This window comes from Nomascus leucogenys, chromosome 4, assembly GCF_006542625.1.
Source record: "Nomascus leucogenys isolate Asia chromosome 4, Asia_NLE_v1, whole genome shotgun sequence".
NCBI classification, from domain to species: Eukaryota; Metazoa; Chordata; class Mammalia; order Primates; family Hylobatidae; genus Nomascus; species Nomascus leucogenys.
This window is the reverse complement of record NC_044384.1, coordinates 21,332,619-21,350,025: the sequence shown is the minus strand read 5'-3', so window position 1 is coordinate 21,350,025 and position 17,407 is coordinate 21,332,619. Positions and strand designations below refer to the sequence as shown.

The 17,407-nt window shown below is 42.8% G+C and overlaps 1 protein-coding gene across 17 annotated transcripts in view; it reads left to right on the top strand.

Annotated features, from left to right (window-relative positions):
- The window catches only part of NEDD4L (NEDD4 like E3 ubiquitin protein ligase), a 367,577-nt gene that overhangs the window by 324,892 nt on the left and 25,278 nt on the right, over positions 1-17,407 (top strand). For 11 of the 17 annotated variants that reach the window (XM_030810341.1, XM_030810348.1, XM_030810349.1 and 8 more), the window contains 6 exons: positions 2,254-2,256; positions 5,486-5,551; positions 7,247-7,476; positions 8,994-9,115; positions 11,597-11,667; positions 14,364-14,459. In XM_030810341.1, coding sequence (XP_030666201.1) covers positions 2,254-2,256; positions 5,486-5,551; positions 7,247-7,476; positions 8,994-9,115; positions 11,597-11,667; positions 14,364-14,459 — 588 coding nt within the window. The remainder of the gene's footprint in view (positions 1-2,253; positions 2,257-5,485; positions 5,552-7,246; positions 7,477-8,993; positions 9,116-11,596; positions 11,668-14,363; positions 14,460-17,407) is intronic. The other 6 variants (XM_030810347.1, XM_030810345.1, XM_030810342.1 and 3 more) reach the window with 1 other exon arrangement.

Genomic DNA, 17,407 nt, shown 5'->3' with positions numbered 1-17,407 from the left:
TTAGTAGACATTCGGCCTTTGTTGTCATTCAGTTCTAAATATTTGGCAATTTTCATTTGATTTTTCTTCTTGACTTATGAATTATTTAAAATATGCTTTTTAGTTTCTAAGAGTATGGGAGGGTTGTGCCTATTCATTTTTTTATTGATTTCTAATTTTATTGCATTATGGTCAGATAATATTGTCTATAGAATATTTATTATTGGATGTTTATTTAAAACTTCATTGGAAGCTTGATCATTTTTTGTAAATGTTCTTTTTCTGTTTAAAAAGAATGCGTACTGTGTCTTTGGTTGAATATAGAGTTCTTTATGTATCCATTAGGTCAAGCCTGTGGTGTTCAAATTATCTACATTCTCCTTGCTGTTTTGGTATTGGATCTAATCAAGATAGTTGTGTCAGTCTCTGTGGTGATTGTTGCCCTGTCGATGTTGTCTGAGGTGTATATAACTACGTTGTCTTTCTCTCTTTGTTCTTATTTGCTGCTTAGCATATCTTTTCTCTCTTGTGATATTTATCTTCTTTCTTGCCTTTTATTCAATTGATAGAGTACTCTCTCTTTTATTTTCTCTATGTGCTTGCAGGCTGTACTTTCTATTTCTATTCTTATAGCTCTCACAATAAACTGTTTAACCAACATACTTGACTTAGGGTTACACTGTCTACTCTCCTTAACATCAGGACCTCAGGGAACTTGAATGCCATTCTTCCCACTCCCATTTGCCACGTCATTGTTGGGTGGAATTTTAAAACTACCTTGCTTTAAACTTTCCTGATAGTCAAATAATCATTAATATGTTTTATCTTTTTTCTCCCTACTGTCCATACTTTAATTTGACCAAATGTAGACAAATTTCTTTGCCCACCATTGGTTCGCCCACCATTGGTTCTTCCATCCATTTTTTTTCTGGGGTGAGTTTTGATCTTAGTGAAGTCTAGTCCAGTTTATGGTTCTTACTGTGTGGTCTGCTGACCAGAGTATCAGTATCGCCTGAGAGATGGTTAGAAATGCAAGTTTTCAGGTCCTACCCCGGGCCTACTGGATCAGCACCTCTGGGGGTGGGACACCAGTCTTTGTTTTAACTGCTCTCCCAGGGATTCCGGTGCCCCCTCAGGTTTGAGCACTTCTGCCCAGCAGCACTGCCAGTGACAGTCTGAGAGTGGTAATATCTCTTACTCTTTGACTCAAAAGGTCTCATTTGACCTCTCTATTGAAAGTTCAGCTGATGATAGAAATCTTGGTTAAATTATTTTCCCTCAGTGCTTTGGAGATTCTCCTGCATGTCTTCTGGCCTCCATAAATGATGATAACGGGTTTGCTGTCAATCTCATTGTCGTTTCTGTGTAGGTAAATGGCTCTGTTCTCTGGTGATTTTGAATTTTTATTTGTGTCTTAGATGTTTTACAATTTCACTATCATCATGTATTTATGTGTAGAGTTCTCTTCATTTATCTTGCTTTGGACTCAGGCTTCTTCAATGTGGGAATTGTGTCTTTCCTCTGTTCTGGAAAATTCTCAGCTATTATTTCTTAACATATTGCATTTTTCCGATTCTAAGTATCTGTTTCTGTAACTCCTGTTGGACATTTACTTCTCTTTCACATTGTCTGCTTTATCTCTTAACTTTTGTGTTTTCTGTCTCTCACTGCTGTATTGTGAGTTATTACTTAGCTCTTCCAGTTAATTCTTTAAGCTTTTTTTGTAATCTCTTTATCAGTTCATTGTGTTTATTATTTCGGTGACTAAATTTAATTGCTCAAAGTTTTATTTGGTCGTTTAAAATTTGCTTTTGTCTTTCCGTAGTTATTCTGTCCTGTTCTCTTTATCTCTTTATTTATTTTTGATGCTTTCATCTCTTTATTATTTTTAAGATATTTATTTCTTAGCCTCTTTCAGATTATTCTATTATCTCTGGTCCTAGGAGCATTAAATCTCCCACTACGTCTGTTGACTCTCCTTAAGAGTGTAGATTATTGCCTAGTTCAGTTTATAATTTGTGTGTGTGTGTGTGTGTGTGTGTGTGTACACATGCATGCAAGAGGGAGAGAGAGAGCATGAGCGAGCTCATTTTTTTTTCCTATGAGGCTTTTGTAAGTCCTGACCTGTATTTACTGTTAACTTCTTAGCTTGGGTTCATGCACCCCCAGTCAGTATAACTGTGGACCTCATACCCACTTTGGCACAGGCTTGGAGTATGGATTTATTACAGGTCTGTTTCTTTTTGTTTTTCTCCCATTTATGGTCCTGGACAGAAGGTAAGCTTCCTTGCAACTTCCCTGGTCCGGTGGGTAGAGTTTTCTTGTCCCCTTTCCAGATGTTAGGTTTTAAACAATGACTGTTCTTTCTCCGTCACGTAGACCAAAGGCCAAGTTCTATGTCCCCTTGGGAGATTAAAAACCCAAGCCCCTATGTCTAGGTCCAGTGCCCACTGATTTCTCTAATTGTGAGTCTTTCTGCTTACCTAGTACCTAGAGTTTCTCTTCCCAAGTTTTAAAAATATCAGTTCTAAGTAGGCCTAGCATTTCTACATATTTTTAGGGAGAGAGGACCCTTTCTGTGGCAGCTCAGTGTTCAGCATTCCTGTAAGTTAGCATGCTCTGTGTATAGCAAATATCACTAGTAATAGCATTTAGTAAGTGCTGTTCACGCATGCTGCTGTCATGAACAGTATCTGATGTTGTGTAACACTTTCATTTTTCCAACAACTTTATAATCAGCTGATTTGAAACTCACAGCCGTCGCCTCAGAAAGGCAGAGCAATTGTTGTTATTTCCAATTTGTCAGAAGCTCAGAAAGCTTATTCTGTTGCTGACAGTCCTTGCAAGGGTCAGAATCAGGACCGGAGCCCCAGATGCGCGGGTGTCACTGATGTCCCCACGCCGGGCATGAGCCCTTCTGTGCAAGGAGCTCCGGTGTCACCTGGACAGTGATGATGTGAAAACATTTAGAACCCACTTACACAATAAGGCAGATTTTCATTCGGTACCCAAAACAGGAACACAGATTTAATGCAGAGCAAAAGGGCTTTTATCAACAGAAATGTTCATTTTTCACGTAGACCTATTTTAGAAGCTAACTTGTAAGCCAGAAAATGACATTCGAGATTTTCAAATGAGAACAAATGATTTGGTCCAATAAAAAAAAAAAATGGACGTGTAATCTCTTCAGAAGCTGCACTGGAAGGATGTTTGTCCTAGTACGTTGTTGGAAAGTTTTCAGGAAGAGAATGTAAAAACTTGCTCTTCTTATTCTGTCATGAAAACTACCTCTGGAGAGAAAAGATAATGAGTACAAGAGGAAGACAGTGATTTTTCAGCTTTCACGCATCATTCCCCAGAAGGAGAAAGGCGTGAAATATCTCAACATTTCCACCCACACCTCCTCAGCCCCTGCCAGGAGACAGAGCAGGCAAGGGAACGGGCATCACAGGCTGGGGGCCACATGTTGAAATCTGCTCCTTGGGGAATTTGTCATTTAAGACAGTCGAACTTGCATACACAGTGATGACTGTTTAAGCTTTTTTTTCCAACATTTTCAGGAGTAGGGGGAACTGTGATGTAACCGTGATGTTTGGAGAACCCTCACGAATACAGGAACAAACAAAAAATAGTTGCTGGGAATCACAGACTTTCAGAAAGAGAAGAGCTGAGTCACGTTTGTTCATCCAGTCAGATCCTTCCACTTAACAGTTAAGAAACTCCTTAGTAGAGAGGGTATGTTGCAGAGCCAGCTGATGAGAGTCTACCCGAGAGTGCAGGCCTTCTAACGCTGGCAGGAGAGAGTGGAAGGAAGTCACTTTTTTAGTTCCTGTGGGGTCAATTTTTTTCCTCGTAGCACTACCATGGTTTATTCATTGATTTCCTATTTCCTGTTGCTCTCAACAGCTTGTGAGCTCCAGGAGGGAACTGGGAAAGCTACCTTTGCTTTATGTACTGTTATTTTTCTGGCACCTAAAATGCCTTGCACAGAGTAGGTGCTCAAGAAGTATCGGTTGAATGGATGAGAATGAAGACCAGAAAGTGAGAAATAAACTTGAGAGGAAATTTTAGTTTGTGATGGGATGTGCTGTTGGTAGAGCAGAAAACATGATCTCTTTATTGGCTTATGTCGGAACATGTATTCTTTTTCTTATTTTGGTGGTCGTCCAGGTATTAACAAATTTATACCTTGCCTAGACTCAGAATTGCTATGTGGTTTCATCAGACTAAACACTGCCTAAAATAAATAGGATGTGAGGTCAAATCTGTTGTTCAGTGGAAAATCAAAGAAGACTGGCTTAAAAACTAAGAAAAGACCATAGGCAGTATAAATTGTCCATAGATTGCCCCTAAGCTATATAAAGATGATGTATTTATTGCTCTGGAATTACAGAGCAAAACACTGACATGCTCATTTTCTGGAAGAGTGGTTGTTTGTTTTGTTTTGGGTTAGTTTTTTATATAAACATGTCTTAAAACTATAAAGGAGGGAAGTTCATGTTCTTCGTTTCTTCTCTTTCTGGTCAAGATAAGTACGGTGAAAGTGTAAGGTTTGGAGTCCGGAGATATTAGACTAAGGATCAGTATATTTTATTAACTTAGGCCAAAATGATAACAGCAGAAGTATTCTCTGCTGAAATTCATACTAGTGGCTAAAAAGCAATGAGTTGTTTTCGAGGCTGTCATAGTTAATGTCTGTGTATATGCAAAACCCAATCTTTTTTGCTTCATAAAAATATTGTAAGCTTTTTCAGTAGCCGAGACTCAGGGCCCTGACTCTAAGATATTGTAAGCCACTTTACAACATAGCAAATAAAGATTAAATGACTACATTAAGATGTTACTCCTTTGCCTGAATGACTATAGTTAACTCAATTCCTGAGCCCTCAACTGTGGTACCATCACTCTATTTCATAGATAAAGCATTTGAGATTTAAAGAAATCCTTGCCCAAGGCCACTAAATATTAAGAGACAAACCTTCTGACTCCTAAATTGAGGATTTTTTGAGAATGCCATCTGCCTGGTTTTATATTACTTGACAGGAGTGTCAGTTCACTTCCCTTTCTGCTCGTTGTATTTCCCCACAAAAATTGGTTAAACCATAATTAGACTTTTCAAAATGCTAGCATAGGTCATTATGGGTTGTATGTTAAAACTCTTACCTAAACCACAGCAAAAAAGAAAAACAGAAACACCGTGACTCATATTCTGACAAAAGTCACTTGGAAAGCATGTTTAGTTTGTGTAGCGTACCCCTAAATGGTTTCTCAAATAGCAGTATAGCTGTTTTCAGGGGTGAAAGCTGCATTCAAAGCTGACTAGCCCTCATGAGTTCTAGGACTCTCCCCTGTGCTGTGTAGACATTATCTAATTTTTCCATGGATAATCTGAGAAGTGAGAATTTACGGTTTATGATTCATGACATTCTCTTGAATGTTGCCTCAGTATACATAAAATTTCAAGTGTATTGTTTGCATTATCTATATTTATAAATTTATCTTCCAGGCTGTTCCTTATTCCAGAGAATTTAAGCAGAAATATGACTACTTCAGGAAGAAATTAAAGAAACCTGTGAGTAATCATGCCTTCCAAAAATGCTTTGTGTTAGTCATTTGTAAGTTACCACAGTTACTTCAGTGAGAACAACTTGGTTGTTACTTTTATATGAATGCTAAAAATATTACCTTCCTTTTCTCACTGCACTTTGATCCTCCTGGTTCTAAAATCTGAATTTTCTTTTTAACAGAAATGGTAAGTGAAGATTAACTCAGTATTACATATCAAATCACCTGAAGGGTAATTTCGTATGTAATACATGAAAAGACAGGAATGATTTTTATGGGATATAAAATAATTCAGAACCCCAGTCACAAAATCTGGGGAAGCCTAATCAATTATGCACAGTTATCATATTTAATAAACCTGGATCCCGGTTAGAAAAATGTTCAAGTCCTTCCTTGTAAATGCAAAAGCTTAGTTTCAACTACAATATTTATAATATAAAGTTATATTTAATTATAATAATTGGCAGTATTAGGTCCAAATGTAATTTTCTGCTTATAATTATCCCTGGCAGTTTAAAACCGAGAAACTCTAAAAATTTTTATGGGCAATGTTTTAAATTATAACATTACATTTTCTAATGACACACCACCCCCAAATTGTTCAACGTTGCATCTTCTGTTTTACTTTCCGATTCCTCCTTAGCAGTTTTCTCTTCGATTTTCTCCATCATTGTGGTTACACCTCTAGGGAGGGGAGAGAAGCAGCTGCAGCTCAGACCCCCTCCGGTGGCCTGAGCTCCGTTGCCATCTCTCCCTGCCTCCACCCCTCAGCTGGTTCCTCCTGCCCGGGGACATCTCTGAATGGGGCACAATGTCTGCTCTCATTTAGGGGTTTTGGTCTCTGTTCCAAAGTTCTGATTCAAGAGCTTGCGGATAACTGCTATTGAAATGATTCTTTGCCTTCAAAACTCAAATGAACACTGAAAATTCTACAGTTTTCTTTGTGAGTCACGTGCCCTGGTAATGATGATGACTTTGTGGTCATCACCCAGTCTCACTCTATGGCTCTCACACAGCAGTGTCTGCTACCCGGAAACCATCTCTGCAGATTCATTCTTACAGCCAGACCAAGTGTGGACCGCCTCTTTGCAGGAGGCAGTTGCCACAGCCTTGGTCAATTGTTTTTGTTATTTTCATGTCAGCGAACCATGCTTTGGGCTGCTTTCCCCACACTTGGCATAATCAGGATCCCCCTCCCCATGGCAACAAAATGGACTTGAGGCACCATGGATTATATCTACCACCTGGCAGCCCTGCCAGAGTTGAGCATGGATGGGCCCAACCTGGCCAGGTGGGGATTATTACAGGTTTTGACTACCTGGGCTAAAGTCTCTTGAGTGAAGCAACAGATACAGTTGACTGCCTTTCAGTTGCCCTATGCTGGAGAAGTGCCCACAGTTGTTTATTAAAGGGGGCAAGGAGGATGTTCTCCTTCGCAGCAGAGTTCTGACTTTCCTGAACATCGCTAGTGGATGCCGTGTGTCCCATTGTGACACAGCGAGGCTTTCTGTCTGCAAGGGACAACCCCTAAAGGAGAGAATCTCAGTTGGTTCCAACATTTGTCACTCAGATGGTTCCAACATTTGTCACTGCCTGTTTCTTTGAGGACTGCCAACTTTTCTACCATTTGTTGTTGTTTTTATTAGAAAACAAAGTATGTAATTACTGTATAATTATGTGTTTTCTTTTGTCTTTTGTGTAGGCTGATATCCCCAATAGGTTTGAAATGAAACTTCACAGAAATAACATATTTGAAGAGTCCTATCGGAGAATTATGTCCGTGAAAAGACCAGATGTCCTAAAAGCTAGACTGTGGATTGAGTTTGAATCAGAGAAAGGTCTTGACTATGGGGGTGTGGCCAGAGAATGGTTCTTCTTACTGTCCAAAGAGATGTTCAACCCCTACTACGGCCTCTTTGAGTACTCTGCCACGTAAGTATATGGCCACACCCAGAGTGTGTCCCCCACTGAGACAGTTGTATGAATTTAAACAGAATGAAAGAATAAGCAGCTCACGAGTTCGAGATGCATTAACTCTGCTGAGTTTATTCTCTCCTCACCCCACAGCCCCTTGCGAGTCTAGAACAGGTTCTGACTCTAACTGGAGAAATAGTGTACTCTGTGAACATCTAACATTGATGTTGTTTCTAGTCTATTGGGTTCATGGAGTTGAAACTGAAAACGTGGATAATTATGGTAAGGAACAGGAGGCAATTTTCATTTGCAGTGTTCAAGAGGAGGACTTGGCAGGGTTAGAATTCAAAAAAAAAGGAGGTGTTTTTTGAACAAGAGTCATTTCTGAGGTCTCTGTGTAAAGGCAACTTGTAAGGACTTTGAGGACCTAGGACCATGCCCTGCTCCTGTAAGGAAAGAACCAGGTTTCCCCTTGCATTAGGATTTCATCATTGCCAGGCTTGGAAACTGAGGCAGACTAAATTGCTTTCTGAGCAATTAACATCGGCTACTTCCAGGCCTGCCATTCCTCCTTCAGATGCTGAATCCTCCAAGGGTTGGGCTGCACCCAAGCCCCCAGTAGAATAGTCATTAACCTTACTGAAGGGCATTTGTCATCACTCCAGCCCTGGGCTCTAAGGGGACGTGGGTTCCCCCACGTCTCCCACCTGGTACCAATCTCCTGGGAGTCATTTGGAAGGCAACCTCAGTACGTTCTTCTTGGTTGCTCTAGCCAAGAATTGCCCAGTTGATTTGTTGTTATTGTTACTGAGTCCCATGAGAAAGCCCACTATGTACAATTTATCCAACTATTGAAGGTGGAGGGCAGGGCGGGGAGAGACAAGATCTTTACCTCTCCTCCACATTTTGAAAGATACCCCACCGGAGGAATCTGTCTGTGATCCCAGTTTGAAAACTACTGATCTGCATGATTGTGAACCAAGCAAGGTCATTTGGACAAATCTAAACATTTGCAGGTTTGCATCATCAAGAGAGCCATATCCTGTTCCTAATCCCCTTGAGGCCTTTTCAGAGCAGAGTAGTGGTCAGAAGACAGACCAAGGGTTGGGCCCATAGGAAACATCTTATGGCCAAGCCAAAAGCCTCTGGAAGGAATTAAACTTCCTTCATCACAGAGACGACCTAAAGGACTCACATCTTTGGGAATCCCTACACAGCCCCTTTATTATGTGGAGTTTCTCATCTCCCCAAGATATTTGGCTGAACCATATGAAATAGACACTTTGTAAGTCAAAAACAGTCAAACATCAGCGTTTCTTATGGTTTAATTGACTTTAGAGTGCGTATGCGTCAGCCTCCATGGTGGGTCATGGTTGAGCATGTGGTAAGTCAGGTCCTCTAGCCCACACCTTTTCCCACTAGGTACAGAATGCTCACAAGGACACTGTAAAAGTTGAGTGATAGGTGGCAAAGAAATATGCAAAATCTTGCATTTGAAAGTGTGATTGGGCTTTTCTTCTCTTTCTCCTCAAAAGGGACAACTACACCCTTCAGATCAACCCTAATTCAGGCCTCTGTAATGAAGATCATTTGTCCTACTTCACTTTCATTGGAAGAGTTGCTGGTCTGGCCGTATTTCATGGGAAGCTCTTAGATGGTAAGTCTTGAAGTAATAAAAATAGGTCAGTGCTGCTTGCGGTTCACTGGTAGGTGTCTTATCTTTCACATCACGGGTTTTTAAGCAAAAGCTTCACTGGTTTACTCATAAAGTATTTTTATCTTTTGCCCATAATGGATGTGCTTTTCTCTGGTAGCTTATTTGGGGCACTGAAGACATAGTGTCTACACACAGTTAAAAACAAAAGTTTTTTTTTTAACTTCAGTGTAAAACACAGAACATTATGTATTTATACATTTGTATGTTTTCTAGAATAACTTTAGTGAAAGCAAGATTTGATAACAGATGGAAAAACTAATTGAAAAGTTAATTAAAATGATCTCATCCATCTAATATCCTGTGATTATTGCATTTGTCCCCAAGTTATTTTTTAATTTGAAGGGACTAAATAATTTCAAAATAATGTTACCGCTCGGCTAAGGCATTAACCCTGAAACAAATAACACAAAATAATTTCATTCTTATTTAAAGCATATAAATCATGGAAGAATTTCAAGGTACCTTGAAAGTTAGAAGTCAAACCCTCTATCTAGCAGTATCTGTAGGCTTAGAGACTTCTAAAAGATTTGGCCAATTCAAAATAGTGTCCTTAAGAAAACACTACAGAAATCATCAGTGAGGAAAAAGCATCAGAAATATTCTTTAAGAGCTTGGAGGTAGAGTGGTTGAGGATGGGAAGAGGGAGAGTAGGATTTGAGATTGACATTGCAGTAACTTATAAGAAAGATATTTCCAAGGGAACTGTGTTCATTGCATTTATGGAGCCTTAGCTATTCTAATAAATAATTTGAATACCCTCTGTACTTTTCCCATGAATATGTTTTTACTGTTAATTGGTAGCTGATATTGATGCTCTGATTTTAATGCTTTATTTGGTAGGAGGGCAACAGTAAACACTTTTTTTCCTCTAGAAGGAAACTAAACCACACACTCTTTCCATGTACGTATAGTGTGAATATGTTTTAATTTCCAGCTTTGGAGTCAAGCCATAGATTATTTCAGCCTGCTCAAATTCACTCCAACTTTCTCAGAAAGTCAGTTTAGTCACCGTATGCAAGTGAGAAGATGCTGTTAGTTGCTACAGCATCTTTAATACCTTCTATAACAGGGGGTAATAGAGAAGCAAAGATATGATCCTGACCTTAGCTTATATTTTAGTTGGGGGAAAAGAGATAAGAACAAAACCAGAAGAATCACAGTGATAGTGTCCAAGCAGAAGGGAACGCATTGAGTCCTCAGAGGAGAAAGTGACTTGGCTGGAGGCGCAGGGAGTCTTTCCCAGGATGAGCTGCACCTCAGAGGTGGGGTAGCATTTGAGCATTCAGAGGCTGAGGTCATTTCAGATGAGTGAGGACCGGCCTAGACTCAAGGCTCTGTGGAAGAAGATGGGTGGAAGCAAGAACCACTCAGGGTCTCAAGGAGCCGGCTAAAGTGACCCCCACAAGAGTGATCACAATATAAACCTGGAATTGCACATTTAAGAGTCCAAGTGCACATAGATGGGCCTAGTCAGCAGTGTCTTCAAATTTCCCACAGATGGGAATGTCCCTGTCGGCAGGGCTCATTCTGCGCATCTGTCCACTGCTCCCCCTGGTCAGCTTCATGCTTTTTACTTCCCCAGACACTGGAGTCTATTGGAGCCTGTATAGGGCCACGCTGAGCCAGGGAGAGTTGGCCTGTGCTGCAGAGGGTTGGTGCCTGGTGGGGGGATGAAGGAGCAGAAGCAGGAGCCTGGGGTGCCAGGTCTGGTGGGGTCAGGGCCCCCTGTGAGGAGGTACATGATGCCTTTGGATCAGGTGAAATGGAGGCCCCTGCAGGACGCCTGAATGGTGGGAGGCTGACCTTGCTACTGTTGCCTCCCTGAGGCCTCTGCCGTCCCTCCCCGGGAGGTTGCACAGGCCCTCTCCATGGCCTCCCCCATTTCCAGCCTGTCCCCTTCCTGTGCTTTCTCCCCATCGCTGCCCAAGCAATGATAACAAAAGACAGATGGAATTTCACTGGGCCTTTCACTGACTCCCCACTGCCCTCAGAGAGCACCCCAACTCTCCAGCATCCCATGTGGTCTGTGTACTGCCGGCCCCTTCTCTGGCCTGTCTGCCTGCCCTGGCAAACTGCTGGCAAGTCCCCTGGCTTGTTCCTCTGCTTAGTGTGCCCTTTTCTCCCCCAGTTCCTATGCCTGATTTGCACTGCGGACTCTGCTTGACCTTGAAGCTCATCTGTCACCTCCCAGAGGCCTTTCTGGCCCCGCTCTGCTGAGCCATCTCTCTTAGCACAGCTGCCCTCCTCATGCCACTCTCCCCCTGATCTCGCCTCCTCGCTTGTGCAATACTGCAGAAGGCCCTTGGTTACTCCGTCCTGGTTTCTCATTTACGTTGAAAGCAGGTTAATCTTTTCTTTCATGCTCTGATACATAGCAGTATCAAAAACCTGAAACTAAACCCAGTGTTTACCGTATTTTAGGTTTCTTCATTAGACCATTTTACAAGATGATGTTGGGAAAGCAGATAACCCTGAATGACATGGAATCTGTGGTGAGTAAATGCAGGTCACACACTGGCCATCAGCGGGCACTTATGTCTTATGGGAAGGTATTGGAGAGCCATATTTGTAGTCTCAGCCACTTTTATGGGTGTTGCATTCCATGTGAACAACAGGAGACATTTAATTGCTTGAAAAGTTCATTGATCGAATTCTTATAATAAGCAAATCATTGTTCACATTTCCTGGGACCATGGTACCTAGGGTGGATACATCCAAATCCCAGTTGCCTCTGCTTACCCGGCACAGGACTCATTTGAACTTACTAAATCCAAGAGACAGCTGAAGATCTATGGTAACCTGTGTTTTCTATAAAAACTGCTGCTACTGAATGTTTAGAGCTTCATGCGCTCTTCCTCTATTTCCTGACCTCATAAAAATGGCAGAGGCAAAGTTCAAAACAATAGGAAGAGTATCAGGCAGACATCCTAGACATGGATGAGTGACACCACAGCTCAGGCAAGTGAACACTTGAGATGTTCTCCAAGTAGTGATTTGGGTTTTCATGTTGCATTTAACATTAATTTTACCTAGACAGACCGTTTCAGAGTTGGAAGGATTTTATTTTTTATTTATTTATTTTTATTTTCTTGAGATGAAGTCTTGCTCTGTCACCCAGGCTGGAGTGCAGTGGTGCCATCTCGGCTCACTGCAACCTCCGCCTCGTGGATTCAAGTGATTCCCCTGCCTCAGCCTCTCGGGTAGCTGGGATTACAGGCACACGCCACCATGCCCGGCTAATTTTTTTTTTTGTATTTTAGTAGAGACAAGGTTTCACTATGTTGGCCAGGATGGTCTCGATCTCCTGACCTCATGATCCTCCTGTCTCATCCTCCCAAAGTGCTGGGATTACAGGTGTGACCCACCACACCCAGCCAGGATTTTCTATAAAACAAAAATTGATGTTCTTTTTATAATATACTTCCGCTTCTGTTTTTCTTTTAATGTACCTATTCCCCACATCTACCTCCAGAGTGTATGGGTGTTTGCCCACACGCCAGCACACACACAGGGCCACTGGGAAGCGCGTTTGTCCATTTGGGGTATTTGCGGCTCATTCGTGTTTGCTCACTTGAGTTAAAAAGCCCCTGCATGACGTCACCTGGCTGTGATACCAACTGTATCTTGAGCACGGTTGGGTAGATGAGCTGTGTCCTCGGCCCTGACCAGCGCTGACTCAGTGTTTCTGTTACTCCTCATTGTATGAAAGGAGAGGAAGAAGCCAGCAGTGCCCTTGAACCCACTGCTGGTTTGCCAGTCATGGTGGGTTGGGATGCACACCCGTGATTCCAGTCTCCACTTTCACCTTGCATTTGTGCTTTCTGCTTTCGTCACTGTATGATGAAGCAGCTAGGAGCATAGGAATTTCTCTTAATGTCTAACTTTATACCACATGCTAACAGTTAGTGCCTAAAATACAGTGCACGTATTATTTTTACCCTTTTCACAGCCCGTCGTGTCCCCAGCAGGAGAGACCGTGGAGGGACCAGGGACAGGCGCTTAGGCCTGTGACTGCTCCTCTGGATTCTGAAACCAGAGTGGCCACCCTTTTGGCTGACATTAACCTGGAGGGTGATGAAAGCACAGGAAAGGGGATAACTTAAAACTATTGGTATTTACTTAGTTGGGACATTATTTTACTTATTTTTTTTTTGGAGATAGAATTTTATTCTGTTTGCCAGGCTGGAGTACAGTGGCACAACCATAGTTCACTGCAGCCTCCATCCCCTGGCACAAGTGATCCTCCTGTCTCAGCCTCCCAAGTAGCTAGGACCACAGGCACACACCACCATGCCTAGCTAATTTCTTATTTTTTTGTAGACATGGCGTCTTGCTATGCTGCTTAGGCTGGTCTTGAACTCCAAGCCTCAAGCCCTCCTCCTGCCTCAGCCTCCCAAAGCCAAGGATTACAGGATTATAGGCATGAGCCACCAAGCCCAGTCTAGAACATTCTTTATCCTTCCTGTTTTCCTCAGATATTTTCACTCTTTTTTTAAACTTTATTTATTTTTTATAGAGACAGGGTCTCACTATGTTGCCCAGGCTGGTCTCTAACTCCTGAGCTCAAGTGATCCTCCCACCTTGGCCTCCCAAAGTGCTGCAATAACAGCGATGATATTTTCACTCTAAAAAGATAGAAAGTATATTGACCAGCCTGGCCAACATGGCGAAACCCTATCTCTACTAAAAATACAAAAGTTAGCCAGGTGTAATGGCACACGCCCGTAATCCTAGCTACTCAGGAGGCTGAGGCGGGAGAATCACTAGAACCCGGGAGGCAAAGATTGCAGTGAGCCAAGGTCATGCCATTGCACTCCAGCCTGGGTGACAAGAGTGAAACTCCATCTCAAAAAATAAAATAAAATAAAGTATACTGTTGTCTGTATGTTAAATTTTGTAGACCAGTACAGCAGCTCCATCCACCATCCAGAGTAGGTACCTTCCACTGTGCATCACCAAGGACAGGATTTAACTGCATGCCCATTACAACTAAAGCAGTTTGTTTGCTTATATTTTAAATTAAAGAGGAAGGTTTGGTTGAGGTGGAGCAGGAAACATTGCATTAGTAACGTATTTCTTGAGCATTCTGCACAGAATTACATTAGAATGTAATTATTTAAAGAAGTCAAACGCGTTTGTATTTTGGGGAAAAAAAATGCTGAATTTTCACTCCTGTGTCATTCTGTAGGATAGTGAATATTATAACTCTTTGAAATGGATCCTGGAGAATGACCCTACTGAGCTGGACCTCATGTTCTGCATAGATGAAGAAAACTTTGGACAGGTACGTGTGGGTAACCCTGGGAACTCTTCTTTAGCTTTCAAGGGGCATTTTCTTCTTGACAGGCTGTAACACAACTTTGCTGGACAATCAGAAACAACCAGCAGGAGCTGCAGGTGTTCATTTTCATCTCATTGTAGCAGCACCTTCTTGTCATGCCAGGAAGCCACACTCCAATTACAACCATTTCTCTCTTCCAGCAAAGTTACAGAAATTCCAAGAGGCCTTGGGGGCATGAACCAGCACCTCTTCTAATCCAAAGCAAATGTGAATGTTTCATTTGTGCCTCAGTTTTAGAATTTAGTTTAAAAAATAGTGCGATTGTTGACTTAGCAATGTAAATACATGACCAGGAGTGGGTGATGTTGGAAGGGCCATTGGTTTTTCTCTCTGTTTTATGGTTCTGTTGTCATGGCGACATTTGTCTTGTGGGGCTCAGCATGGCAGGCTCAGGTTTTTCTACCATTCCATCTGCTTTGCCCCAACGCTGTTATTCAGGCTGGATTAATCCTCAAAGTCAGTTTCTGACTGGTCAGCAGGGATTTGGATGGGCCACTAAAAGTGGATTTCAAAGATAAAGTTGCCTGCTTGGAATAATTCTCATCATCCTAAGGATCTATATGATGTATTTGTCTCAAATCTGAAGCCTTTGCTTCATCTGCCACTCAGTAATAATGGTGCAGCTTGGGAGGTGTTCTGAAGATATTCTCTGACCCTGGTACCTGTCCTTCCACAAAAGCCCAGAGGTATTTCCCATCTCTCAGACTAAATCTCCATAGCTATGAAATTAATTAGACCATAGAACTCATTGTAATGGTTGCCCTCTGAAAAATGAAATAGATGTGTTCTTTATTGCTAGATGTCAAAGATTGCTAGAGAATCTTTGAGAAAAGAAGCTGATGCCACTAGAGGATTTAATGATAACTGAGGGTAAAAATTGTTGGATAAGAAAATAATCACATTAATATCAAAATCACTTGTTATTCCCATGTCCTGTGTTTGAGCCAGGAAATTTCAGTCTCTAGTGTGAGTCCTGGTGTGGGTGGAACTTGAGGAGTCCATAGTACCCTTCAGTGGCTGGGCGAGACTCAGAGAAGGACTTCAGGCACCAGAGGCAAGAGACCTTGTGGCTTAATGTAAATGATCAAGTCCTTTAAAAATCTCCTTTTGTGTCTCCTCCCCACTGCCCCTGCTTTCCCGGCCTCCTCCCCACCCCGCAGTGTTGTGCTTTATGCCTAAGAATCCTCACAGACAGGCGGACACTGTTCTCCTGCACGGGGACCTTGTGATAGGGCAGGGAGGAGTCTTTTCAGCTGCTGCCCCTCTGGTCTCCAGCAGCCTCCCCAGAACCAAGAGCACTGGGTGTCTCCAGCCCTGTCTGCCTCCTTCCTCTGCTGCCTTTGACAAGAATGGCTCACTCCCCGCAGAGACGCCTGCAAGGCACAGTGCCTTTCACTCCAGGCTCTCACCCCTCCCTGCTGGTCTCCAGTCCCCTGGAAGTGCATGTTCCTCTGCTGGCCCTGTGGATGCAGGTGTCACCCTGCCAGCTGTCCTGCACCCACTGCTTTTTTGTCTCACCCTTGCTATCTGGATGTTCTAATCCTGCCTGTGGCTCCAGCTGCATCCGTCTGTGCTCACCACCAGCCTCTTATCTCTGGCCCACGTCTGCCTTCCAGCCTCCAGAATTCCCAGGTCTAACGGCCTCCTCAACTGCTTCTCCTGAGAGGCTCACGGGTCCCAGTGCTAAAGCCACTTTTTCCTCCCCAGTCCCCACATTGGTTATGGTCTCATCAGTGCCACCACTGTCCCCTCCCACCTGACACTTGGGCATCCCCTCAGAATCTCCCTCTCTCCTCATGCCATCTCCCCTCCTCATGCCATCTCCCCTCCTCATGCCATCTCACCATGCCCAGGCTATCTCCCCGTGCCCAGGCTTGCTGTGCCCCGTGACTCCCCGTCCTTGGCACGTCCCTGTCTGTGCACTCCCCTAGCCCTGCCCCGATCACTTCCTGACTGCTGTTCTCACAGCTTCCTGTCGGCTGCCTCCTTTCCTGCTTTGCTGCTCTCTACCTGCAGCTCTCTTCCTGCTTTGCTGCTCTCTACCCTGTTCTCCAGCTGTGAGCCCCTTACGGACTATTTCTGAAATGCAGCCCTGAAAATGTCCTTCTTCTGCTTGGCCATCTTGTGACCTTCAGCATAAATGAAAACCGTTAGCATGGCGTATGACCCCTCGTGATCCAGACCTACCCACCTCTGGCATTACCCTCTGACACCTCCTTCCTGTCAACCTGTCAACAAACAGTGTGCCTTCAAGGGTTTCCCCAGAGATGCCTCAGTGCCACATTGCTGGCTCGACACTGCCCACTCTGTACCGATGCATTCTCGTTCTCTCTCCCATCACCTCTTTCCCTGCCATCCTTGAGGTATTGACGACGAGCTGTGCGCTCTATGCCCCCTGAGGTCTTCTGGGTCTCTCCAGTGCTCAGCATGTAGTTGATGCCTACCAAGTGCTTATTGAGCAAACGAATGAGGAGTGCTAACCTGGCTTGTTAAAAATATGAATAAGGTGGTAAGTAATAGAAATTCTAAGTGTGAGAAAACAAAATCAGTTGAGTCTTGGTGGCTTTTTTTAAAAAGCCGGACCTATTGAAGGGTCTTAAACTGCCCATTTTCAAACGATTAGACATGGTTAGTCACCCTGGAAGTATTTTCCTTTCATTTTTAACATATGAAGAAAGGAGTGGAAGTAGAGAACCAAGGAAGACTGAAAATCAGTCTTGTGTGTCAAATGCATTAAAAAAGTCTTTGTGTGGATCCATCCATAGAAAACCATATGACCAAATTAACCCATTTCAGAAAACTATTAACAATGCCACAGTCAGAAGCAAATGATCTGGGAAACCTTCCTAATTACATTTAAATGTAATTGTTTCCACCTCATAAATGAAAAT